The sequence below is a fragment of the Dipodomys merriami genome, unplaced genomic scaffold (assembly GCF_024711535.1).
Source record: "Dipodomys merriami isolate MVZ:Mamm:240054 unplaced genomic scaffold, mDipMer1.0.p SCAF_22, whole genome shotgun sequence".
Lineage (NCBI taxonomy): Eukaryota > Metazoa > Chordata > Mammalia > Rodentia > Heteromyidae > Dipodomys > Dipodomys merriami.
In genome coordinates, this window is record NW_027203604.1 from 16,560,564 (window position 1) to 16,585,827 (window position 25,264).

General features: G+C 47.1%; 1 protein-coding gene across 3 annotated transcripts in view; it reads left to right on the top strand.

Annotated features, from left to right (window-relative positions):
* Sdk1 (sidekick cell adhesion molecule 1) overlaps nucleotides 1-25,264 on the top strand; it is an 824,227-nt gene that overhangs the window by 685,454 nt on the left and 113,509 nt on the right. For all 3 annotated transcript variants that reach the window (XM_070033470.1, XM_070033473.1, XM_070033471.1), the window contains exons 23-25: nucleotides 22,657-22,766; nucleotides 24,332-24,482; nucleotides 25,016-25,253. In XM_070033470.1, coding sequence (XP_069889571.1) covers nucleotides 22,657-22,766; nucleotides 24,332-24,482; nucleotides 25,016-25,253 — 499 coding nt within the window. The remainder of the gene's footprint in view (nucleotides 1-22,656; nucleotides 22,767-24,331; nucleotides 24,483-25,015; nucleotides 25,254-25,264) is intronic.

Sequence of the window (25,264 nt, forward strand, 5' to 3'; positions counted from 1 at the left end):
CAGAGATGAGAGTCATCTGGGACACTGGAGATGGGACAACAGATGACACCAGAAAACATGACATTAGACAGGGATTGGTAAAGCAAGAATTTCAGACTTCAGTGATTCCACAGGAACACCCACCATTTGATAGTACAGTTGGCAGACTTTGAAAATCTCTCTATCATGGTGACCTACTGAATTGGATGCTAATAGGATATGATTGCTTGGTAAAAGTTATTACAGAACAAGTATTTGCTCACCAGTGTTTCTACAGTTTGATCCTTTTCCATGTGTTATTCTAGACTGGCAGAGCCAGTGGACAGATGAAACAGAGCTTCCTGTGGGAAGGAAGAAGCAGATATGATCTCTTTCTGGGAGGAACATGGGTATTAAGAGGCCTAGGCGGCAGCATAGAGCAATGGAGAATGGGCAGAGCTGGACAGATCCCACAGATCCAGAGCAGAGCATAGGAGGTCATTAGATCTGACACCACGCATGGAGCAGGCACGGGAGGGCCAGGGGGCCTGACATGGGGCAATGCCTCGGGAGAACCCACTGGCACAGATAAATGCCATACATTTCTACCAACTCCTAATAAAGGCAGGAAAAGAAGATAAAGAGCTACATTACGAGCAGTAGTAAAGTCCCAAAGTAGTTATGGTGTGTAGTAAAATCCTGGTGACTTTCATGACCATACTTGTACTGGGTTGTAAGACAGCTCCCTCCTGGAAATTGGCCGTAATTTAGGGGAGGAATCCTGCACACATGTTCAGAAGTTTCATTAAGCAGGCGCTTGTGGGACTCCATACAAGTTCTTCAAAGTGTGACCCCTGTGGGTGGACTAATCACAAACAGCACAAGGATGGTTGGAGTAGAGCTCACCTTGTCCATGAATTTATTGCATGCATTTTGGAACAAACTTGGTCAAAAAACAAAGAAAGAAAAGCAAAAGAAATTTTGATACTACAGCTCAGGTAGTCTGGAGAAGCACTCAGTTATCAATTGTATTTACATTTTTTAAATTATTTTGTATGTGGGTGGATGTACACACATGTGCAAGGGTACTGAGGCTTGAACTCAGAGCCTTGTGCTCTTGCATAGCATTTTCACTCAAGGCTAGTGTTCTACTCCTTGAGCTATAGCTTCACTTCTGGCTTTTTGCTGGAGATAGGAATCTCACAGACTTATAGAAGTTCCTACCCAAGCTGGTTTCAAACTGAGACCTTCACATCTCAAGCTCCTGAGTAGCTAAGATTACAGACATGACCCACGTACCTAGCCTTAAGTATGGTAAATGAGTATCAGGGAGTAGCCACAGCATTATTTCTGCATTATCATCTCCTGCCCCCTAATACACACACACACACACAGACACAGACACACACACACACACACACACACACACACACACACACACACACACACACACACGTTTAAACCTGAATTAACAGTTTCCTTAGGACATTAGAAACACAGTGTTCTCATACTTTCAGTCTTCCTTCATCTAATAACTGGAAGTCTGTGGGGGGAAATTCCTTTACCCCCAATTCTATTTAGGTACCCCTACCCCCAGTCCCACAAGGCAGAATAAATACTTAATTCTTTTTTCTTTAATTAGCAATTATCACAGTAAGAAATTGATCCACTCGTTACTTCTCTTGCTAATAAACACATTTCTCATTCCTTTTGTCCTGCTCCCTCCATCCCTGAGTATTGTTGAAGAAGCATAGGTTTTTATCTATTCAGTGTATTCTTAATCTATTCAGTGTATATTTTTACATATTCAGTGTGTTTCAGACACCTGCAGTCATCATCCATTTTAGGCCCCAAGTTTCTGTGACTTTATCCTGGGCGGCTCTTCCTGTCCTGTGCCTTTTTACAAATAAGACACTAATCTGTGATATCTTGGCTTTCTGGTACAGCGAGATGTCCAAGGATCCTCATGTCTGCCTCAACAAGCTCTTCCTTCCTGGGCATTGGTTTCACTTAGTATCAACTGGCATTTATTTATCTGTGTTTGTGTGTGTGTGTGTGTGTGTCTCTCTCTGTGTGCATGATACATAAGCATGTACACCAATACTGGGGCTTGAAGGATCTTGAGTTCTTGCTTGGCTTTTTCACTCAAAGCTGGCACTCTACTATTTGAGCCACGCCTCCACTTCTGCCTTTTTTTTTCTCATGGATTGTCCTGCCTGGGCTGGCTTCAAACCACAATCCTCAGATCTCAGCCTCCTGATTACAGGCATGTGCCTGTAATGGTATTTAAAGACCATAACCTGACACTGAGGGGTGCTCCTGGCTACACGCTGGGCATTGCTCAAACCTCACCAGGAGACAGGTTCACATGGACATTTCTAGTTCTAACAACATTATCATCCTCCACTTAATATTTTAAATATCTTTTCTCCTACAGTAAGAATGCAGTTAGAAACCCTAACCTAATTACTTCTTTTATCTTTTTCTTATGAGTTCCCAAATTGTCACTTCAATGGTATGATTAAGAGTAAACTGCCAAATGCAATTTCGGTGTTTGTCCTTGGAATACAGAATCAAAATAGAGAGTTTTCAAGTCACATAATGTAATTCTTTCCTTGTGGGGTTGCATCATCAACAATACAGAATTAAGTGCATTCATTTTAAGGGGTTTAATTTGTTCTGTTGCTTTTCCTGTCAGTATTTATTCTTTTAAAGCATCATTTTACCTTAAGGTAGGTTAGACTCTTTGTCAACAAAGTATTGTAGTATATACAAAAGTTGTCCCAGCTACAAGGAAGCTTTAAGTATGAGGATCACAGTAAAGGCTGAAGAAAAAAAATGGTTAGAGCATGGCCCAAGGGGTAAAGTGTGAGGCCCTGAGTTCATACCTGTACTGCAAGAAAAAAAAGAAAAAAATACTTTGTTAGAATACTTCAAATTTATGATCACCAAGTCAAAATTACAAAAAAAAAGTTCAGAGTACATGTTCATCTTTGTCTCCTGTGTCCTCTGCTCCCCATGGGTAACCTTGTTGGTTAGGGTTTTGCTTTTTGAAGGTAGGTTTAAATAGTTAGCTGATAAAGAGACGACCAGTTGTATTCAGGCAGGAAGAGAAGTTTCTTTTATTACCAAACTGCTGTGAATGATGAAGAGCACATGGCCGAAAGGGGTGAGCTGAAGTCCCATCTGGGTTTAAGTAGGGAAGGGGTAGGGAGAAGGTAGAGCCAGGTGTGGCCAGGTGTGGGGAGGAGCTCACTGGATGTGGATGTGACCTCAGGGTCTGGGACCCTCCCACAGTCTGATGGGAGGTGTGACCAGAGGCTGTACAGGATGTGACCTCAGAGAGGGAGAGGTGACTGCCTCCAGGTGATCCAGAGACTTAGCCAAGAGGGGGGAGGAGTCTGCCCCACCTTCTCAGAGTGAACCTTATAGCTGTGCTTTTATATATATGATAACATGAATGTGCATGCACATCTGTATTTCCCCTTCTTATATGGAATGTGGCATTTTGTACAGCCCCTCCTGGCATGGCAAAGCGTTCTGAGGCCCCCTGGGTACCTGCAGGGGGCCATCTATCCTTCTTGGATAGGTCTCCACAGATCGGCTTCGGCTGAAAAGCCCATGAGATGCCATCACAACAGAAGACTCTGGGCATGGAGATACATACACTTCAGATATGGCAGGAAATTAAAAGACAAGAAGATGCACCTTGTCAGGAAGGGAGACCCTACATCAAATGTAACTAATGCAGAAACAGGCTGAATATGTGGCTCAGTCATAGAGTGTCTGCCCACAAGAACAAGGACCTGAGGTCAAACCCAGCAAACAAGAGACCTTGAGTTCAAACCCCAGTACTTTCTTAAATAAAAAAAGAAAGTTAATAGCAGCAGTTTTGTTTTGTTTTGGAGTTTTTATATCCTTTCTTCTTCTTTCCTGCTTCTTTTTTCTGTTTTTAAAATGTATTTTGCAGTCCTGCTGTAAGAACTAGCACCTCTGTATCATATTAAATCAGAGCAGTAATAGAGACAATCCTTTTTTATTACCAACTTGAAAGAAATCCTTCTGAGGTTGTGTCACCCAGTGTGACATTTACCACATTGATGGAAGGTATCTTTTTTTATATTACTTGTCTATATTTGGTCTAAGATTCCTTTTCTCTCTTGTTTTCTTTTCCTTCTGTGGGTAATAATGGGGACTAAACTCGGGATTTGTGCTTGCTAAGCAAGTGCTTTGTCACTTTAGGCACACCTCCACTCCTGTTGCTCTTAGTTTATTTTCCAGGCAGAGTTTCACACTTTTGCCCCATCCAGCCTCTGATGACAACCCTCCTACCCAAGCGGTGGGGATTATAGTTGTACAACTCTACACCCACCCTAATTAGCAGTTGTTGTTGGGTTTGGGGGTTTTTGTTTGTTTGGGTATTTTGTTGTTTGCTTATTTTTTCTTCTAAGGTTTTATCATCAAGTAAAACATTTACATACTGTTGGAAGATGGGTTTTTTGGTTTTGGTTTTGGTTTTGGTTTTGGTCTTAGTTTTTTGGTTGATCGTGAGGCTTGAACTCTGGACCTAGGTGCTGTCCCTGAGCACTTCAGCTCAAGTAGAATGCTCTACCACTTGAGCCACAGCACCACTTCCAGTTTTCTGGTGATTAATTGGACTCATGGACTTTTCTGCCCAGGCTGGTTTTGAACCATGATCCTCAGATCTCAGCCTCTGAATAGCTAGAATTATAGGCATGAGCCACCAGCACCAGTTAGAAGATGGGCTTTTATAACTGGTCTTGTCTTATTGACTTGGAGTTTTAAATTTAATTTTTTAAAATCATACATAGGTTTAGTTCTATCCTTTTTTCTGATCTGTGGAGCAGACATGTGGTTTTCTGTGAGACAATGACTCAGTCTTCCCAGCATTCCCAAGGCGAGCAGTGTGGTCCTGATGTCTGTGTTGTTTTGGGTTAAGATGTTTATCCAGGTTCAAAAGTGAAGCTTGCTTTTTCTGGCGATTGGTGGGGGTTGGCGCCTGAGATCTGTGGCTTCTTTTCTCTTCCTAGTCCCAGAGCTGATTATACTTACACTCCTCAGCCCCTGAGGAGAGGCAAGCAAGGCCACAGCCAACCAGACTAAAACCCAGAAACCTCAAATACTTCCCCAAAGGACCTGGGACAGTGTCAGAGACACTGCTCTGGCTGTGTGACAGCTCTGGGTGGCACACGGATTGAGCACCCAACCTGTTTGCCATGCAGCCCACCCACGAGATCCAAGGTGAGAAGCCTTCCCCAGGGGCATGAAGGGCTCTGTCCTTCTGATGGCAGTGATGTGGGCAGCTTGGTGCCTTCCCCTGCCACGCTGTTTCCAGTCAGACAGGCTGAGTGCCCGGGGTCTTGAAGCTCCATGGCCCATGCCTACATGTGGGCCAGTCCTGGCACACAGCTCCTAGAGCTGCTCTTCTTGGGCTGGAATCACAGGTCAAAAGGCTTAGCTACAGCCAAGGCACCAGGGGCTCATGCCTATAATACTAACTACTCAGGAGGCTGAGATCCTGAGCATCAAGGTTCAAAGCCAGTCCAGGAGGAAAGTGTGAGTCTACATCTCACAATAAACAATAAAAAAAAGCATGGCTAGAGGCATGGCTTGAGTAGTAGAGCTACAGCCTAGCAAGTGTAAGGCCCTGAGTTCAACCCCCAGTATGTCTGGGGGGGGGGGAGGGAAGGAAGAAAGGAAGGAAGGAAGGAAGCAAGCAAGCAAGCAAGCAAACAAGCAAACAAGCAAGGAAGGAAGCAAGGAAGGGAGGGAGGGAGGGAGGAAGGAAGGAAGGAAGGAAGGAAGGAAGGAAGGAAGGAAGGAAGGAAGGAAGGAAGGAAGGAAGGAAGGGAAAAAAGAGGAGGGAGGGGAGAGAAGGAAGAAAAGGAGAAAGGAGAGAAAGAAAGGGGGCAGTAGGAAGGAAGGGAGGTTGGGAGGAAAAAAGAGATGTGATGAGCATGTGATTAGAAGTAGAGGCCCAGCTGTTGGTGGGCTTGTGGCAGATGTCATCCCGAATGCATGCTTGCTCAGTGCAGAGCCTGGCACTGGCTGCTGGCCACCATGTGAGTGGGCCTATTACTCTGTCTAGGTCACTTCTCATACCCGTCCATGTTCCTAAGAGGCATTAGTTCCCACCAGCTCCTCCAAGCGCAGCTCAAAACCACGAGCTTACAGTTGAAGTGTGCCCAGAACACCTCTGCTCCTGTTTGTCAAGAATGGCAGTTATGTCAAGATCAGAGTGGACCACACCCTGGTTGGATGTCTTCCTTGCACAGGTCCTGGTTCCCACTAGACTCCTTTCATATTTTGCTACAGGAAGGAGGAGGAGCATGCGCGTAAATTTTCCATCACAAACTCAAGCTACCAAAGTTAGGATAATCATCATCTCTTTCCCAGGACAACAGAATTTTAAAATTCCTAAGTTGCAATCAAGTCTTGTTTTTGTTGTATTTTTTGTGAGACAGCATCTGTGTATGTAGCCACAGCCCCTCACGTGCTGGGATTACAAGTATGCACTACCAAACCCAACTCCAATCAAGTCCTACCTACTCTATGCCCAGGATTTCAGTCCTACCTTGTTTTTCACTAAGGTTGCCGTTCTCAGTGGCTCAGTCTCACAGTCACACTTGCTTAGATGTCGCCATGTATTTGCCATTTCCTTCCTTCGTCATTTCTTCATGAGTCTTCCCTATGGACTCCATTTCCTTTTCCTCAGTACATCCATTAGCTGTTCCCTTGGCGCATTGTGAATGTTAAGTCCTCCCAGGGTGGTACTCAGAGAGCTGGAAATACCTTTACTTCAGAGCCGTCCTCTGAGGGACAATCTGCAGTCTCATTGCTAGAGTTATCTGTTAAAAGCTTGAAGACAGCACTCCATTTTCTTCTCCAGTCTATTACAGATGTTCAGGCTTACTTCCTGATGAGGTTTTCTTTCTCTGTGGATAATCTAATGTCCTAATTTCTCTTGGTTCTTTTGAGTTCTGGACTTTCACTTTCTGTCAGGTGTAGATGTCTTTTCAAGTCCCCTTTGGAGTTTGTTGAACGCTTTGAATGCAAGGCTTCATGTATCTGGGAAACTGTTCGTGACTGGTTTGGAGGTGGTCTCTCCTCTGTATCCCCCTCCTTGTTTTGTACTGGAATTCAGTCATTGGAGAGCCAGTGACTGCAGGTGGACTTGTATCACAAAGACTTGCAGAGGTCTCAAATGCACTTACACTTTTAGAAAACTGAGCCATGAGAGCAGGAGAGGAAAGAAAGAGCAGAAAAACAACACCAACAAACCAGATCAACTCCAATGGAGAGCTGAAGGGGGATGCCATGATGACCTGAGGACAGCCAGGAGACAGGAGGCATGGCGTAATGGTGCCTGAGCTGGTCCAGGCCTAAATAACGGCAGGGGCAGGTATCAGGGTCACAGAAAATTGGTGAGTCTCATGAGTTCAAGGCACAGGACTGACAGGTCCAGTAACCAATTGTCCAAGTCCCCACCCCTGCTTCTAGGAATTCAAGCAAGCCCATCACCTGGGGGTGGAACTTCCCTGCCGCTACCATGAAGACAAGATGGCACCAGTTAAACCTAATTCCCTATCATCTACCATGGCCAAGATGATGCCAGTTACACCCAGTCTCCTTACTTCACTAGAACCCTTACTGGGTACAAGGAAATTGCTTCTCCTCTATACTCTTTATCTCTTAGCATTTATTCCCTGTCTCATTCCATTATCTCTTTGTGCTACTGAGTGATTTCCTCTGATCTAACTTCCAGTAAATTAATTCTCTGTTGACCTGTGCTTAATTTGCTTTTCAACCTGTTCATTGAGTTTTGAATGTCATTGACATCTGTTTTCATTTTATAGAGTCCTTTGCTTCCTTATAGCTGCCTTTGCTTAATAAGTAGTGGCTTATTCAGAATGGTTCTTATGTCTTTCCCTGTCATCTTTTAACTATTTTTGTACACTAACTTTTATCTCTACCCACACACAATCGTGTATATATGTGGTTGTGTGTCGGTGTGGGGGTATGTGTGTGCGCCAGTCCTAGAGCTTGAACTCGGAGCCTGAGTGCTGTCCCTGAACTTTTTTGCTCAAAGCTAACACTGCTGTACCAATGAAGCCCTAGATCCATTCAGCTTTTTAATTGGAGATAAGAATCTCAGGGACTTTCCTGCTTGGGCTGGCTTTATACCTCAATCCTCAGATCTCAGTAGTTAGGGTTATAGGCATGAGTCATTTGTACCTGGCTTCGACCAGACATTTTAAAACTGTAAGTTTTGTATTTTTTAAAAAATATATATTTTTGGCATCAAAACCAAAGCATCAGCAGACCTAAGATTTTACATATGGGGTTCTCCTTCCAGTTCCTACCCAAACTCAGGCCTGGGAAGAAGCATGGATGCCACCCTCCCCCCATTCTCATATGTATGTTTGTTCTCATCCCCACACTGTGTTGAGAGAGAGTCCAGATCTTCCTCCTGTCTCCATTACAAAGCCACTAGCACCTCCCTACCATCACTCCCACCCTCCTGGTTGCTAAGACAGCTTCGTGCCTGGCTCACTGCAGCACACCAGACCTGTGCTGGGCTCTAGGGTGCTCATGCTGCCCCCTGGGGGTGTCAGCTATGCCCTGATCAGCTTCCCTCCAGCTTTGGGAGTGAGCAGCTTGTGAGGTTACTTCGTCTGTCACATGGCCAGAGCTGGAAGACCGTTAGCAGTATCCCCCCAGAGATACTGAACTTCTGCTTTTGGAGCCTCAGTGGTTGTCACAGGCTGGAGCATGCACACGGCTGTGACTTCTCTTTTCCCTGCTGGGTTTTTAGACCAACATAAGAGAGATAGCTTCCTCCTTCAAATGTCTGCCTTAGCTCCACCATTCTACAGAGTGTAAGCCAGAGACGTGGAAGACAGGCCTTATATTTCAGTAATGGAATGTTCCAGAAGGTTTCATCTTCACCAGGGACAGGCATACTTGCCTGAGTTTTTTAAAATAATTTTTTATTGAAATTAGGTGATTACATAAATTTCACAGTATTATGGAATGGTGATACTTAAATTCACAAACACATTTTAACCTTCATAAGGCAAATTGTCATTATTGTGGTCTATAAAGTTTGTGAATTCTATGAGCTTTGATCATACAACTATTTCTTCCACATCAGGTAATATTTATATTTCTTTCATTTTGCTTAGTGTATGCTGTTCCCTCTTTCCCTCTCATTCCTTCCCTCCCATCTCTGCCTTTGGGTTGCTTAGTTCATTTTCCTCCATGTCCAATGCAGCTGATGGGCCCCTCTGTTGTATGTTTTCCCATTTCCCTCTGATTTTGTGTCATCCTCCTCGTTTCCCTCAGATGTGCACATATATTCCATATATGTGGTCAAGAACATGGAGTCACTTAGCAATGATATGACAAAATGAGTGGCAGTCCTTTGTTTCTCAAGTCCTGTTTACTTTGTCACATCTTCTTGCATTTTGGCTTTAGCATACACATATCAGGGAGACCATGTGCCATTTGTCTCTTTGCTCTTGGTTTACCTTGCTCAACATGATTTCTTCTAGCTCCATCCATTTCCCTGTGAATGCCATTATTTTGTCCTTTCTAATGGCTGCATGATATTCCATTGTATATAGGTACCACAATTTTTGGATCCACTCATCTGTAGTGGGGCATCTGGGTTGTTTCCATATCTTGGCTATTGTGAACAGTGCAGCAGTGAATATGGAGGTGCATGTGCCCTTGTATCCTGGTTCCTGTTGTTCATTGCCTGGGGTTCTTTTTTATAGATGCCTTGGAGCCTGCCTGCACCAGTGAACTCACAAAGAAGAGATGGGAAGGGCTAGGAATGTGGCTTAGTGGTGGAGTGCTTGCCTAGCATGCGTGAAGCCCTGGGTTCAGTTCCTCAGCACCACATAAACAAAAAGCTGTAAGTGGTGCTGTTGGCTCAAGTGGTAGAGCACTAGCTTAAGCTGAAGAGCTAAGGGACAGCTCCCAGGCCCTGAGTTCAAGCCCCAGGACACAAAAAAGAGAGAGGGATGGTGATGAGCCAACCTGGTCATCCAGCCTACTGGAAGGCTGTGGAGGAGGACAAGGGCCATGGAGGTCCATGAGGAAGGGGGGGTAGGTGAGTGTGAACGAGGGCAGAGCTTATAGGGAAACCTGAGGGGTGACAGGTTTCTGAAGGGACCTGGTCTGTAAGATGTCTCAACCTTTATATAAGTCAGTGTGTGTGTGTGTGTGTGTGTGTGTGTGTGTGTGTGTGTGTGTGCATGTGTGCACGCGTGTACATGTGCCCGCCTGCCTTTCTGCCTGACTATGAGAAGTGAGTCTCCATGTTCTTGCTTTCACGACCCTGCACACAGACTGCATTAGGGAACACAGTGGAAGGGTTAAACACCCATCAAGGGCTGTGAGGGCTCAAGATGAGGCCCACCCAGAGGCCCTTCTCCAGTCTTCATGTTGTTACACAAGCAGCAGTTCAGAGCTGGCTCCTAGCAGCAAGGACTGAAGGCCTCTTCCCAGGATGCTCTGCAGCTATAGAGCCTTTCCGTTCCCATTCCTCAGTCACCTCTTTCAACTCTGGCCATTTTTCTCATGTGCAGCAAGATTTGGGGCTGGAGTTATCCCCAGTGAGTTATGGGGTGGAAAATGCTCACCACTGTGGGAACCTTTTGAAAGGCCCTCAGATCAGGTAAGGCTCAGATATGAGTTTAATCAAGCAGCTTTTTGCCAGATACCAGTGGCTCATGCTTGTCATCCTGGCTACTCCAAAAGCTGAGATCTGAGGGTCATGATTCAAGGCCAGACTGGGCTGAAAAGTTCATGAGGATCTTAATATCAAGTTAACCAGCAAAAAGCTCCAAGTGGCTCAAGTGGTAGACTGCTATCCTTGAGCACAGAGAGGCTCAGGGACAGTGCCCAAGCCCTTAGTTCAAGCGCCAGAACACCCCCCCCCTTCCCCCTCTCCACACACACACACACGCACACACACACACACACACAACTTTTGCAGGTATTTCTGGATCAGTAATGCTTTACTTAATTAATAATCTTTGGCTTAGAGCAAGCATGTCCTGTGCTTTTACACTGTAATGTGAAAGGGGAAAATGCAAATGATGTGTGTTGGTATTTTCCCCTTACCTATTTGCCTGCTTGCTCACCTCTGCAAGCCCTGCTGTGCACAACCATTTGCTGTGCCATAACAACCAAAAAATGCAGTCTTCTCAGAGAATGCTCTGGGCGGGGATTTCTGTAATGAAGACACTAGTGGTAACACTTTGGGTACAGATAAAACCATTTCCATTCTGAAAGTGGAAAGCAGAGAAGGGCGGGGGAGAGCCCACTTAGTGCTTATTTGTGCATAATAGTAGCCATTTTCTTAAAAGGAGCTGTTTTAGAGAGTGTTATGGGCTAATAAAATAAAGTGCGAGTCTGCTCAGTGCCGTCTACTAGTAACTAAGGAGCAGCGGAGATGGAGCCATCGGCCACCCCAGCCGCCCCTGCACAGCGCTCGCAAATGTCCAGGTTTCCAGGCCATGATGCCGTTTGGAGCAAAGCTTTCCTGGGTGAAACCTGCTTGGTGGGTGCCAGGGCTGGTTCATGGATGGAAAGCTGAAGACACTGTTTCATTTTTCCGTTTGTCACTGTGTCACCTATAGGGACGTCTTGCGGGTTGCATGGGGTTCTTCCCCACACTATGCCCCTTCTCCACAGCCTGTGACAATGGGTTCCTGCTGGACTCAGTTCCAGGGGAAACGTTGCAACATACATGCATGTCTGTGTCTCCCGTCAGAATTATGTTAGGTTTTTAAAAAGAGGTAGCCCAGTAAGAACAGCAGCACACACGTGGTATTCAGGTAAGGGGTAGGCTTATTCAGTAGCCCTGCTGGGACCAGGCAAGGTTGGCACTCCACGTGGCTGGGAAAGGCCTGGGAATGAGAGAGAGCTGGGAAAGAGAGGAAAGAGAGAGGAAAGAGCTAGAAAAGAGCAGAGAGAGAGCAGAGAGAGCTAGAAAAGAGCAGCGAGAGAGAGCCTCTGGGCCTGGGCTAGGCCTTATCTAGGGTATGGGCGGAGAAAAGTGTAGCCACATCAAATTTAAATGTGACCTCAGCGGATGCAGATGTGACCTCTTCCAGGTGTCCCAGTTGCCTAGGTAATGCAGGTACTGGGTGGAGACTTTGCTGCGAGGAGGGTGGAATCTGCTGGCCATCCGGGAGCAGACCTTACAGGGATCTTTGGTATAATGATGAGCACCAGTGGCTCATGCCTGTAATCCCAATTTAGAAGGCTAAGCTCTGAGAACCGTAGTTTGAAGTCAGCCTGGGCAGAAAAATCATGAGAGATTCTTATTTCCAACTAGCCAGTAAAAAGCTAGAAGTGGAGCCATGGCTCAAGTGACCAAGTGCCAGCCTTGAGTGTAAAAGTAAAGGGGCCATGCTTTAGGCACTGAGTTCAAACCCAGTACTGGCACAAAAAAAAAATGAGTAAGAATAAAAAGTTGATGGCTATATGCCAAGGGTTTAAATATAGGGACAGAGGGTTGCAGGGTGGAACGTCCTCTGCACCCTTCAGTTGGACTTGCTCCCATATCCAGGCCCAAGAGCCTGGCACCTGCCTGGCCCCAAGATGTGACATGCAAAGACCACCCCAGCCTCAGTCAAGGGGGAAAAAGGCTCACAGAAGACCTGCCAGCATCGGGCCCTACCTCAGGACCTCACAGGAGCTCACTGCAAGGCCTTCCCTCACAGAGCAGCGCAGGCACACACAACCAGCCAGGGTCCTGAGTCACCCCTCTAATGCCCACTTCCTGTGTGCCACATAATCAACAGCATTCACAGCTCCACTGAGCAGGCTCCCCGGGACGCACATAGTGAAGAATTTCTCAGTTGTTGCATTGTGTGTGTGTGTGTGTGTGTGTGCGCGCGCGCGCGCGCGCACGTGCTCCTCCCAACCCCTTGGGCATACATGTTGAGTATCTCGTGATAGTCAACAGCTGCTTATAAAATAAGCTTTGTGTTAGGTGCCTTGCCCAGCCAGGGGCTAATGTACTATTCTGAGCATGCCTAAGGCAGGCAAGGCTAAGCGATGAATGTTTGGTTGGTCAGGTGTATTAAATGCATTTTCCACTTAAGTTATTTTCAACTTAGGCTCAGTTTATCAGGACTAAGTCCCTTTTTTTCTCTCCCCCCACCTTTCTCTCCCTCTCTCCCTCCCTCACTCAGCGTTGGTAGAAATGTTAACGGTGCAGAGGCTCCGTGCCCACTCTGCTCCCTCTGGCCCACCAGTGCTCTCTTAACTAGTCCTGGCTGTGTTCAAGCCCCAATATTGTCACTAATTTTTTAAAGTGTGGGAGGAGGTGGGTGCTGTTGCTTACACCTGTAATCCTAGATACTCAGGAGGCTGAGATCTGAGGATTGCAGTTGGAAGCCAGGCTGGGCAGGAAAATCCCCATGAGACTCTTACCTCCAATTAACCACTCAAAAACTGGAAGTGTAGCTGTGGCTCCAAGTAGTAGAGGCTAGCCTTGAGCAAAAGAGCTCAGAAACAGCACCTGAGTTCAAGCTCTACAACCAACAGGAAAAAAAAAAAGGTACGAGTGGGGAGACTATATGACTATATTTAAAGCTTTAGTCTGGAACTTGCGCATATTGGACACTTAAACAAAGTCATGAAAGTAAAAATAAAGGCAAGCATCTGGGCACAGAGGCTATAAAAGAAAGACTACACTCCTAGAGAGAGAACTGAATGATGGACTGAGCCTTAGAAAGACCTGGAAATCAAGGCTGGCCACCAGGGCAGTTTCAGCCCCCTGGGGACAGAAATAACCTGTACAACTGGAGGGAGAGTTTCTAACCTCTAAAAACCTGCTAGGTACCAATGGCTCACACCTGTAATCCTAGGGTTTCAGGGAACTGAGACTTCAGGATTGCAATTCCAAGCCAGCTCAGGAAGAAAAAAATCCCAAGACTCTTATCTCCAATTAGCCATTCAAAAGCCAAAAAAGGAGGCATGGGTCAAGTGGTAGAGCACAAGCCTTGAGCCAAAAAAAAACAAGCAAGAATGTGAAGCCCTGAGTTCAAGTACAACTTTTGTTTCCTTAACTGTCCACTTGATTACCCTATCACCTCTACAAGCAGAAAGAAACCCCAGTGTGCTGTCTCCCTCCAGGTGCACAGACTAAATGCTCTTATTCTCTCTTGAAGATCTGTCCAGGTGTCACTTCTCCTCTCTTACAGCAGACTCATGTCACACCAGGGCTGGTGGCAGCACCTTGATAAATATCTGTCACGAATGCGACTGTAATAAACCCTGACCGTGTTTAGACTTCGTTTTCATAATAAGAAGGAAAAGAGTGACATTATTTGTGAATAGCCTGTCGCGTATACATAGGAGAGCTGTCATCTGTTCTAATGGGTCCTTCAGTAATAATTCGGTCATCTGGGTAAATTTGCTGAGACCGTTTCTCTTTTGTTCTGGTATAATGCCCTGCCTGAGCATCTAGGTGCTATGGTGACAGGTGACAATGCTCAGATATTTCAAAATGTTTATTGTTTGTTTGATTGTCCGTAATGACACCTCTACAATGAAGATTTTTCTCTCGCCTCCCCTGGCTGTAGCCTGAGAAGTCTGGATAGGACGAATGCTGTAAAGTGGCTTTTTTTTGTTCATTAGTCTATCAGATCCTTTTAGGCCCTATTAGGGGGCTCTTAAAACTACCCTAGAGAAGAAGAAGAAAAAAAGCCTGCAACACAGGTGACAGCTCAAGTAGGACCAACGAAAACATTTCACCACGAATGTCATTTCCGAGAAGCGAGGTCAGCACATACATAAATCACAACTGTCAAAGCAAATTAAAGTTTATCAAAGTCCTATCTCCCTAGTCTTCCTGAGGACTGCGCTGTGCCCTTGGTAGCCTTTCATCCTCATTCTTCCATGGCCTCCATGTGTCACTTTTCTGGTGATTAGGTTTTATTATTTCATTCATTCATTTGTTGTATTCAGCAAACATTTAGTAAGCTACTATTTTATAGGTTTGAGCATTCTGGATATTGTGTTACATTGCAGAGTATAATGGTAAAAAAGCCTTTGTGTTTCTCCCTCCAGGAGCTACACTGGGTGGGAGGGGAGAGAGAGGAGGAAGGTTGGAGTGTGGTGTAATGAAGGGTGCCAGTGAGGTTGGCAGGGTTGTTGAGATGAATTGTTACTGTGAGCTCTGGGAAGGCAGGTGATTGATTGATTGAGGCGAGCAATCAGGGAAGGCACTGGGTGTGGAGGTAAGGTTTTAGTTGGATCTTGAGAGTAAGCAGGAGAGGATGCTCACTCCAAGCAGAGTTGGGTGGAAGGAAAGTGTTGAAGGGAACAAATCACATAGCACCTGTTGTTTAAAATGAGGTTTTATTCTCATTCTAGAGCGACAAGGTCCACATCACAAGTCAGATGGCACTGGCTTGTTTCTCACAGACTCCAGGGAGAAGAGGGAGGTGCCTTTATTAGGAGACATAACAGAAGGGACCACAAAGACAGAGGGCTGGGGAAGCAGGCTTGGGAAAGGCAGACGTCCTGACTTGGCGATGGCTTGACTAGTGTTCTGGGGATCTTATGGTGGCCTATTAGCAACACACATCCTTTAGATTTTGAATCTTGATTTTTCCCAGGTGACCAATATGTGTGAGCCTGCCTTGTTACACTGGACAGCAGCAGTCATGGCGGCTCCCAGGCAGCTCTATGAGCATGTGAAGAAATGATGGGTACCCCCTTGGTGTGCTGTGTTGCTAATGCTGAGCAAATGGCAGTGTGGGGGATGAGCAGGATTGAGTGGTGGGGCAGAGAAGGTGAGGGGGGAAGATGGGGTGGGTGCAGAGCTTGGGCTCCACACTGAGCCATTTGTCTCCAATACCCGAGGTCTTTGAGTACAGGACAGACCAGACAGTCATGGGGACCCTCCTGGTACAGCTTCCTCCTGGGGTGTGTTCTACACAAGGACTGGACCCTTACAGGGTCCATTTCAACAGGGACCCATACAGAGAATGGTAACCGGATGAGCCAGGATACAGGGGGGGACGGGGAGATGAGACAGGCCCTGTGGACTGAGCTTGTGTCCCCAAATACAAATGTGGGCCACTGCTGGCAAGTCAACAATGTGAGGAATGGAGCCCTTGGGAAGTGACTAGGCCATGAGGACAGGACGCTCACCAAAGGGATTAGTGCCCTCATAAAGAGACCCCAGCGAGTTCTCGCCCTCTTCCCACCATGTGAGGACTGAAGCCCAGGATTTAGCCATGTACAGAGCGCCAGAACTCAGCCAGGCTGGCACCCTGCCCTTGGGTGGCAACCTCCAGAAGTGGGAGAAGATGGATCTCTGATGTTTGTCAGCCACTTAATCTGTGATGGCTATTCCTGCTGCCTAAATGAATGGGCAAAGGCGGGGTGGGATGGAGTACCCCCTGGGGTCAGGCCCCTGTGCCTGGAGTTTGGTCACAGAGGTTCACCCTGAGCCGTCTGCGTGACAGGGACCCCAGGGGCTCTTTCCCTCTGTGTCTGCGAGCGCACCGGGGACATTCTGAGGCCCATTCTTCAGGGACGTTACTCCTGTGTCTGTCCCTGTCCTGTGTAGGGTAAATGTGAAAGGACGGGCATCCTTGAGATGGTTATGTGGTCTATAATTTTCCAGCCTTCGTGAGATATGGACTCACTAGGGCCTGTGGCCCCCACCCTTTGGTTGGTTATGTGGCACTGAGAACTGTCCCATCTCTCTTGAGTCCTCTGGGCTCAACCACTAACATTATCCAAACCAAGGCAACAGGTTCTGATGGTGGTCCTGCTGTTGGTTGCCTGGAAGTCTTCCTGGGGCAGGAAGACACACAGAACCAGGAGAAAGCAGCCATTGCTAGGAGGCAAAGGGGGAACACGGTGATGGGACACTGTTTCGGTTGTTGAAGGCAGAAAAGGAGGGACCAGGAAAAACTTCTGGAAAAGCAAGGGAAACCAAGAGAATCCTGTGACAGAGAAGTCTAGAGTAGAAATAAGGCAAGATGAAGGAAGGAAGTCCAGGCAGCTGCTTCTTGCTCTCCCTTGGCTTCCGATGAGCGGAAGCATATTAAATAGCCAAACAAGTATGAAAAAAATAAAATAAAATAAAATAAAAATTTTTTAAAAGCCCTGAAAATAGAGCAGAGCTAGGACGCAGCTCAGGGCTGTTTCAAAACAGTCCCCTCACCCACCTCCCCTCACCAGCACAAATCAAGCAAAAGTCTAGGGAAAACCTGCAGAACAGCTCATCCGTTCTCAGGCTCCCCAGATCTGTTTGCAAGAACTACCAGTGCAGTCTTCTTTGCATGCCTGGGGTCTCTTCCTGTTGAGTTACACATTTGCCAGAAGTGTGAGTGCAGAAACCCATCTGTCCCTCTGCCCCGTGCCCTGCAGCATGCCTCATTTAGGGATGCTCCATCCGGCTCGGGCACAGTGATGCCTTTCAGAAGCAGAGGGTCTGGGTATCTGCAAAATTGCAAGATGTGCAAGTTTTCCTGCTGACAGTGGTGTTCCAGCCTAGCAGGGTGTACCAGGATGACAGGTTTCCACTGACAGAATCTTTACCCTCTCTTCCCTCATCCCATGGAGAGGGAGTGGGTGCCCTTCCTCTCCATCTGCAGGATCAGCAGGCAGGTAAACTAGACGATTATCCCCTGGCCTCTGGGGTATTGAGCATTCAGGGTTCTCCCCCAAGACTTCCTAGAGGCCTGGCTGAGCCAAGCTGCCTTCCTGGTGCACACAACTCCAGTTCTTAGCTGTAGGAGTGGACTGTGGAACTCCTCAGTTCTTAAAGGGAGTCTGGCCAGCTGTTATCAAAGACAGGCCTGACAGGACAGGGACAATAAGCCTAGCTATTTAGGAAATGGAGACCTGAGGATTGCAGTTTAAGGCCAGCCCTAGCAGGAAAAATCTATGAGACTCTTATCTCCAGTTAAATACCAAAAAAGCCAGAAGTGGAACTGTGGCTCAAGTGATAGAGCACTAGACTTGAGCAAAAGCGCTAAGGGAGGGCTGGGAAGGTGGCTCAGTGGTAGAGTGCTTGCCTTGCATGCAGGAGGCCCTGGGTTCAATTCCTCAATACCACATGAGCAGAAAAAGCCAGAAGTGGTTCTGTGGCTCAAGTGGTAGAGCGCTAGCCTTGAGCTGAAGAGCTGAGGGACAGCACCCAGGCCCAGATTTCAGGCCCCACGACTGACAAAGAGCTAAGGGACAGTTCTCAGGCCCTAAGTTCTAGCACAAAAAGACTGACCTAACGGGGGAGCAGATAAGCCTCCATCCCCTTGACATCCCCTTGGTGTTGCTGGGACAACACTCCTGTGGCTGAAATGAGGGACCCTGTGTCCTTTAATGGGGTGAAGGACTTGCCCCTGCCCAGTGGTCTTTGAAATGCATTTTGCCTCTGCATTTGTAAAAAAGGTATTACAAAGTGCCATTTTCTGGCTTTAGAAGAGGAGGAAAACCTTTCAAAATCACAGCTTCCTCATGGGAGCTTAGATTTGTTTTATCTAAAAGAGTCTGTCTCTCTATATATATCCAGTGCATTGTTAGTAAGTGGTCAGTTACTTCTAGAACACGCTATCATAATGGCTTAGGAATCTAAGAAGTAAGCCAGTGGATCCCAGCGAGGATTGAATGGTCCTGACCTCTTTAAAGTTGAAAACGTTTTTTCATAGGAATATAAATTTCTCCCCCAGGGTCTATAAGTAAATGACATTTTTGGTAATAACTCACTTTTGGAGCTTCATGCCAAACATCTAAATTTCCTATGCTAAATTTTAAAGTCACTCACATGGTCACTTGCTTTTTTGTTCATGGGTTAAACACCAAGTTTAGGCTGGAACCCGAAAGAAATCCTGAACAACAATGACTAAGTCCCAGTACCCACACATGCATGGGAGGCATAGCAGCCTGGCAGGTAGACTAAAGCAGGGTAGTATACACACACACACACACACACACACACACACACACACACACACACACACACACACACACACCAATGAACACAGCTATGTTTCAATAAAACTTTATTGACACAAATAGAATGGGAGGCAGATTTGGGCTTATTTGAGAGGTTGCCCATACTCTATCTGTGTTTGACCTCTGCTTATTGATTGGCCCAACTATTGTGATATTAGTTGCTACTTAAACGTTGCTAAGCCAAAAGTTATAGTTCCATTGCTCTTATTGTTTCTGTTCTAACTTTCTTTTGTCTTGTTTGGATATTCTTCCTTTCCTCTATGTACTTGGACTCATCCTCTCTCCAAAGCAGTCTTGCCATCCTGTTGGTTCCCTTGATGAGTAACATAACTGTTAGAAACATATTGGATGTATAGAAGTCAAGACTTCAAATGTCTGCTTTAATGGGTATGATCAGCTCCATATCAGAGAGAGTACATATTCTGATGCACAGGACAAGGAGGTTGCATTCCCATAGCCTAGTCTGGTGACACAGGGACTGCTGTCATGGGAGAGCAAGAGGAAGAGGGAACACTGTCCACAGAGAATTCCTGAAGGTGCTGGCAGTGCCTAGAGAAGGCAGGAGGAGCAGACCCATCTAGAGAAGACAGAACAAGAGGGCAGGTATTTGATACTCCATGATGCCTTGGAGTAATGGCAAGCCTGACTGTAGGGAAAGTGGCAGGAGGAGCCAGGCAGAGCCAGGTGGTGCCACCTGGCCCCTGTCCAAATCAACATCATACACAAAGGGAGGCCAGTCTCTGTTCTTCCAGTCCATTTGGTTCAGGCCCAGGACTACATTGGGCAGAACAGAAGCCCCACAATCAACTGGCCACTTCCTTTCCTGTAGACCATTCAGGAACCATCTATGGGACACTGGCAACAGGTGAGCTGGAAGAGGAAGACTTTGACCTTCACACATGCCCTGTGCAGGGAGGGTGGAGTGGAGATTCAGCTTGCTGCTGACCTCTGTCCTGGCGGTGGTGCTGTTGATTGTGGGCTCTGGGCTTCTCAGCCTCAAGCTACCCCCCTCCCTCTTTGTCCTTCCAACATCCAGTCTTGCCACTTCCTCTCTCCTGAGTAGCATGTCCCAAGTCTGGCCAGGTCTCTTCTGTTTCTCTTGGTCACGTGAGTGGGTAGGCTGTCCATAGGATCTGGGAAGCACACTGGGCTAGGTAAATTGTTGCTGGCTAGGGCTACAGACAGAGACAGATAGACAGACAGACAGACAGACAGACAGACAGACAGACTCCAGGAGCACGCAGAGCTCAGGCACCCAGGACCTAGCCTTCAGTGCAGGAGGGCCTGGGGGTTAGAGGGACAGGCAGACAACGAAGTTTCTTTGCAAAGGTAACTGAAGCTAAGGATAAACTCGCCATACATCTATCTGCTTTCCCCTCACTCAAACAGAGGCACCAGGAAATAAAAAGCACGAGTGTCCCTCCATGCAGAACCCCGGTAGTGAGGGCCGGAGCCTGAACTGAAGCTGCCATAAGGCTGGGAACTGGTTGGGTGGTCAAGGGCACTCTCCCTTCCTCCAGCCTCGCGGACAACCATCTCCCTCATGTCACCACGCCAGTTCAGCTATCTTGCTGCTTTGCAGAATCCCAGGTGCTTGTCCTCTCCTTTGACCTCCAGATCTTTCTCTACCAGATGTTTTTGGCCAGCAACCTACCTTTGATTTTAACATTTCTATTTCCATTGAGATGCAATTCATAAAACATAAAACTGACTGTTTCCAGCTGGTAGATTTGCAGTACTGGGCAATCACACCACCTCTTCTTAATTCTACACATTTCCATTGCCCCAAAAGATCACCTCCCATCAACCACAGTCTTTCCCTGTTCTCTCTACCCTCCTCCCTCCTCCCCTTCCCCCCACTCCGTCCCACCCTGGCAGCCACCATTGTGTCTCCATGAATGGTGTGTTCTAGGTAGCTTATAAAGGGTAATCTTGAACATGTGGGCCTTGAGCCTGGATTCTGTCACTCAACAGAAAGTTTCTGAGGTTTATCCACCTCATGGCAAGCCTTGGTGCTCTATTCCTCATTAAAGCTGAGTAATATTCCTGGGTGCAGGTAGACTGCAGCTAATCCATTTGTCAATGGACACATGCCTTATTGCCAGCTGTGGAGACACAAACATGGACAGATGTGTGCCAGTCTCTGTCTTTGGGTCTCCTGAGTCCTGCCAGAAATGCAAACACCTGGTCCCATGACACCATTTGCCTTTACTTTTCTGAAGAACCTCCAGTTATTTTCCAGCCTTTAATTTAAAGCATAGGGAACTCTGTGCCTTGCTTTCCCCTTTCTTCAGAAAGCTCCCCCTCCATTCTCCCCTCCCCACATGGGTGTTTACTATGTCCTCCTTGTCCTTCCTGCGCAAGCCTGCAGTTTTATCAAGGTCATCATGCATCCTCAGGCTACCCTCCACGACTTGGCCACCCGCCAACTTGCTTTCCTCTGTGAACTTAATGAGCATGATTCCTGTTCTGTCACTTAAGTCACTTAGGAAGTGTTAAATGCCCGGTCCCTGGCTGATTCCCGCTTGGCTAGCTTGTTTGGCCCCGCACACCTCCTGTGCTTATGATATGCCCTCTGCATGTGTCCTCTGCACCCCCAGGATCCCACAGCCACAGAGGCCAACCTATTCCTGAAGTGTAGAGGGGCTCCTAGAGTTCCCAGGCTGGCCCAAGGCTACAATGTCCCCCATGCTCTCTGTCTGGAACAGGCTCATGTGGCATCAAGGAGGTGGAAGAAGGGGTATGGGCAGAAAGAAAAACTCTATCAAACAATCAGGGTTCAGTTAGGCAGAGTGAGAGGTCGAGGGGGAGTCACCCCAAGAAGAAATGTCACCTGAGCAGGTCAAGGAATGTGGAGCTCACAGATAGGGAAGAAAATAGAGAAAAAGGCTGGAGCTCTGAGCAGGACCCAGGTCTGGGAAAGGGGACACTTGGCTGGGGGGAAGCACAAAGCCTAAGGCAAAGTGGCCCCAAGAGCAGATGTGGGAAAGGCTCCCCTGCAGGAATGCTCTTTCCTGCCCTGCCCCAAGGTGGTTCCCCAAAACCTTGAGGGGACATAGCTTTGCACGCAGTCATGCTTGGAGGGGCAAAAGCTTCACGTTCCCTGTGCTGGGCCAGCTGTGCAGCCTCTGCAGTATGCTCAGGGCAGAGGAGGTCAGGTGGTCCAAAAGTGGAGGCATGGCTCACATTGGGGAGTTCCAGTCAAAAAAGGCTGAGTGAGATCTCAAAGCTCTGAGTTCAGTCCCTGATACCAACAGTCCTCAGGCCGGGGACAGACTGAGACCCTAGTTTGATACGTGATAGAAACGGCTCTGGGCCCTAGAGAGGAATCTAGGCTCATGGCTGTATCACTTCCCAGAGTCTGGACCTCTGAGTCCTGACCTGTCACATAGGAGGAAGGACAGAACTCTGCATGGTCCTTTCCATCAGCCTTGGCCTCTGGGGCTCAGTTCCTTGTGATCTTGGATCTAAAACCCATCCAGACCCAGTGGTGGACAAAGCAAGAGGCTATATCTTAAAGGCCTGAGAAGGATACATTCAGGACTCAGTGTGTACAGGATGTGGGGCCTGCTGAGGCTCTGCTTGGCTCACCACACACAGCCAGGTGCATATGGGATACCTGACAGCCACAGTCCCCAGGGCATCTCCATCTCATGTCAAGATCCCGTTCCATAGGTCGGAGCCATCGGTGATGAGGAGGAGTGGATCAGCCTTTACGAGGAGGAGAATGAGCCTGATGCCCAGATGCTGGAGATCCCAAACCTCACACCGTACACTCACTACAGGTGAGAGCTGCAGCTGATACGCCGCCAGTGGTGGGGTCTCACACAGTGCCTTCTGAGTATTATTGCAGGGAAACTCATTCCCAGCCAACCACTGTGTAGAAGGGGCTCGCTTGTATATTTGGCATAATAGCCCAGCAGTGAGGATGTGGCACTTTTCTCTGCAAAGCTCAGCTGGGACCAGCCTTTTTTGGGGAATGTTAGCTTGCTGCATGCAAAACAGATGTCCTGGGGGACCCTCTGCTCTCCTCTCCCAGGACCCCAGAGTGGCCAATCTCTAATCAAGTTCTCAACACGCCATTTAAATTTCACCTCTTGCTCCTGAAACTTCTCCAAGCAGTAAATCCTTGGCCTTCACAAAGGGTAGAGCCATCATGAGCTGTTAGTGATGTTTTAACTTCCCGTAAGATCCTTGAGGGAGACAGAACTTCCAGTTATTGCCAGAAGTGGGGTTTGATAGTGTCATTGTTCTGCCTGGATGGATACAACTTGTGAGCTTTGGGAATGAAAGGATATGAATTCCTAATTCAAGGAGTGAAAGGTGAAATTACATCTTTGTGAAGAGCCTTTTTTTTTTTGTTCAGTACAATACCAAAGTTAGAATTTTTAAAAAATGAAAGAAAACTAATGAGAGAGATGTTTAAATGTCTGCTCATGTTAACATCATTCCTAAGCTAAGAGCAGATGATTCAAGACACAATACGCTCATTTTTAGAGGAAAAAAAACATTTAGCTTAAAATGAGTCACTGGGATTCAAGACTTGTCATGTGAAATTAGCTGAAGCTGTGTAATTATTGCAAAGATCAGAAACTGTGATTAAGAGTCAGAGTCCCTATCTTGAATTCATATAAATTTGGGGACCCTCTGTAATAGATGTGTGTACCCATGCTTAGGGTTTTTTTTATTATATGTAAGTCAGTCTTGAATAATTATACATACAGATAATGAAGATACAGAAAAGCATTATCTAGCCCTTAAAGAGTATCTACTCAAGCCAGCCACAGTAGCTCACACCTATAATCATAGCGATTTAGAAGGCAGAAATCAGAGGCTCACGGTTCAAAGCCAGCCTAGGTAGGTTCTTGAGAGTCATATTTCCAATTAATCACCAAAAAGTGGGAAATGGAGCTGTGGCTCAAGTAGTAGAGTGCCATCCTTGAGTAGAAAAGCTAAGGGATAGCACCCAAGCCTTGAGTTCAAGCCCTAGTACCAACACACACACACACACACACACACACACACACACACACACACACACACACACACACACACACACACACTCATCTAACTTACCTCAACTTACTTTACTAGGGTTCCTAAACTGGAGTCAGCCAGTGACAGTGAGTAGCATAGATCTTTGCCTATTTTCCCCATTCTGTTCTGCTTACCTTGGGAATTTAGCCTCATGAACTTGCAAGAGATCAATCTTTGAAAGGTCTTTGGGAGAAGGGCTGTGTTTGTAATCTGCATTTTTTCCCATGGCCTCTGTGGTACAGGGGGACATACTCCTGTGCCCTTCCCTGGAGACCCAGTCATGGCTGACACATGTCACCTATTTCCCCTCTAGATTTCGGATGCGACAAGTGAACATTGTTGGTCCAAGCCCCTTCAGCCAGTCCTCCCGCGTTATCCAGACCCTGCAGGCCCCACCAGATGTGGCGCCCAGCAGCATCACCGTGCGCACAGCCAGCGAGACCAGCCTGCGCCTGCGCTGGGTGGTGAGTAGGGCTGGTAGGGAGTTGCTCTTAGGCCGCATCTGGAGAAGGCTCTTCAAGGAACCCGGGAATGTGCATTGTACAATCAGTGCAGGATCTCAGGACAGCCCAGGATTTCTTTTTCATTAGTGCTTACTCTCTTTTCTTAGAACTGGGGGAACATGGTTGGGGCTACCTGCAGGACTGGTAAGCTCTTAAGCTCAGTCAATATGGCACCAATACTCAGCATTTGTAAGAGAGCCGGTCCAATGTTTGATCAGAATATTTCCCCCACACCAAATTAAGCCTACGTGGATTAAAAGAAATTAGGTCCAGCTAAATTACTGACAAGGTTTGGTCTCATTAATAAAAGTTTCCCTGGAGCCGGGAGGGGGGGTAGGAGGAGGGAGAAGGGGCACGGAGGGGGGAGGATAATAGAAAGTCCTAAAGCTATCCCCCAACCAAGAAAGTGGTTTAAGTAGAATTGGCCCTTTCCAGGCCTTGAAAAGCAGCCTGTTTAAGGGGTCAGCTCACCATAGCCCCTTGTACCTTGACAGCCGCTGCCCGATTCCCAGTACAATGGGAACCCTGAGTCTGTGGGCTATAGGGTGAAGTACTGGCGCTCAGACCTCCCATCTTCAGCACTCGCCCAAACTGTCAACGACCGGCTGGAGAGGGAGCTCACCATTGAGGAGCTAGAGGAGTGGACCGAGTACGAGCTACAGATGCAGGCCTTCAACGCCATCGGGGCTGGGCCCTGGAGTGAGCTGGTGCGGGGCCGGACACGGGAATCCGGTGAGAACAAG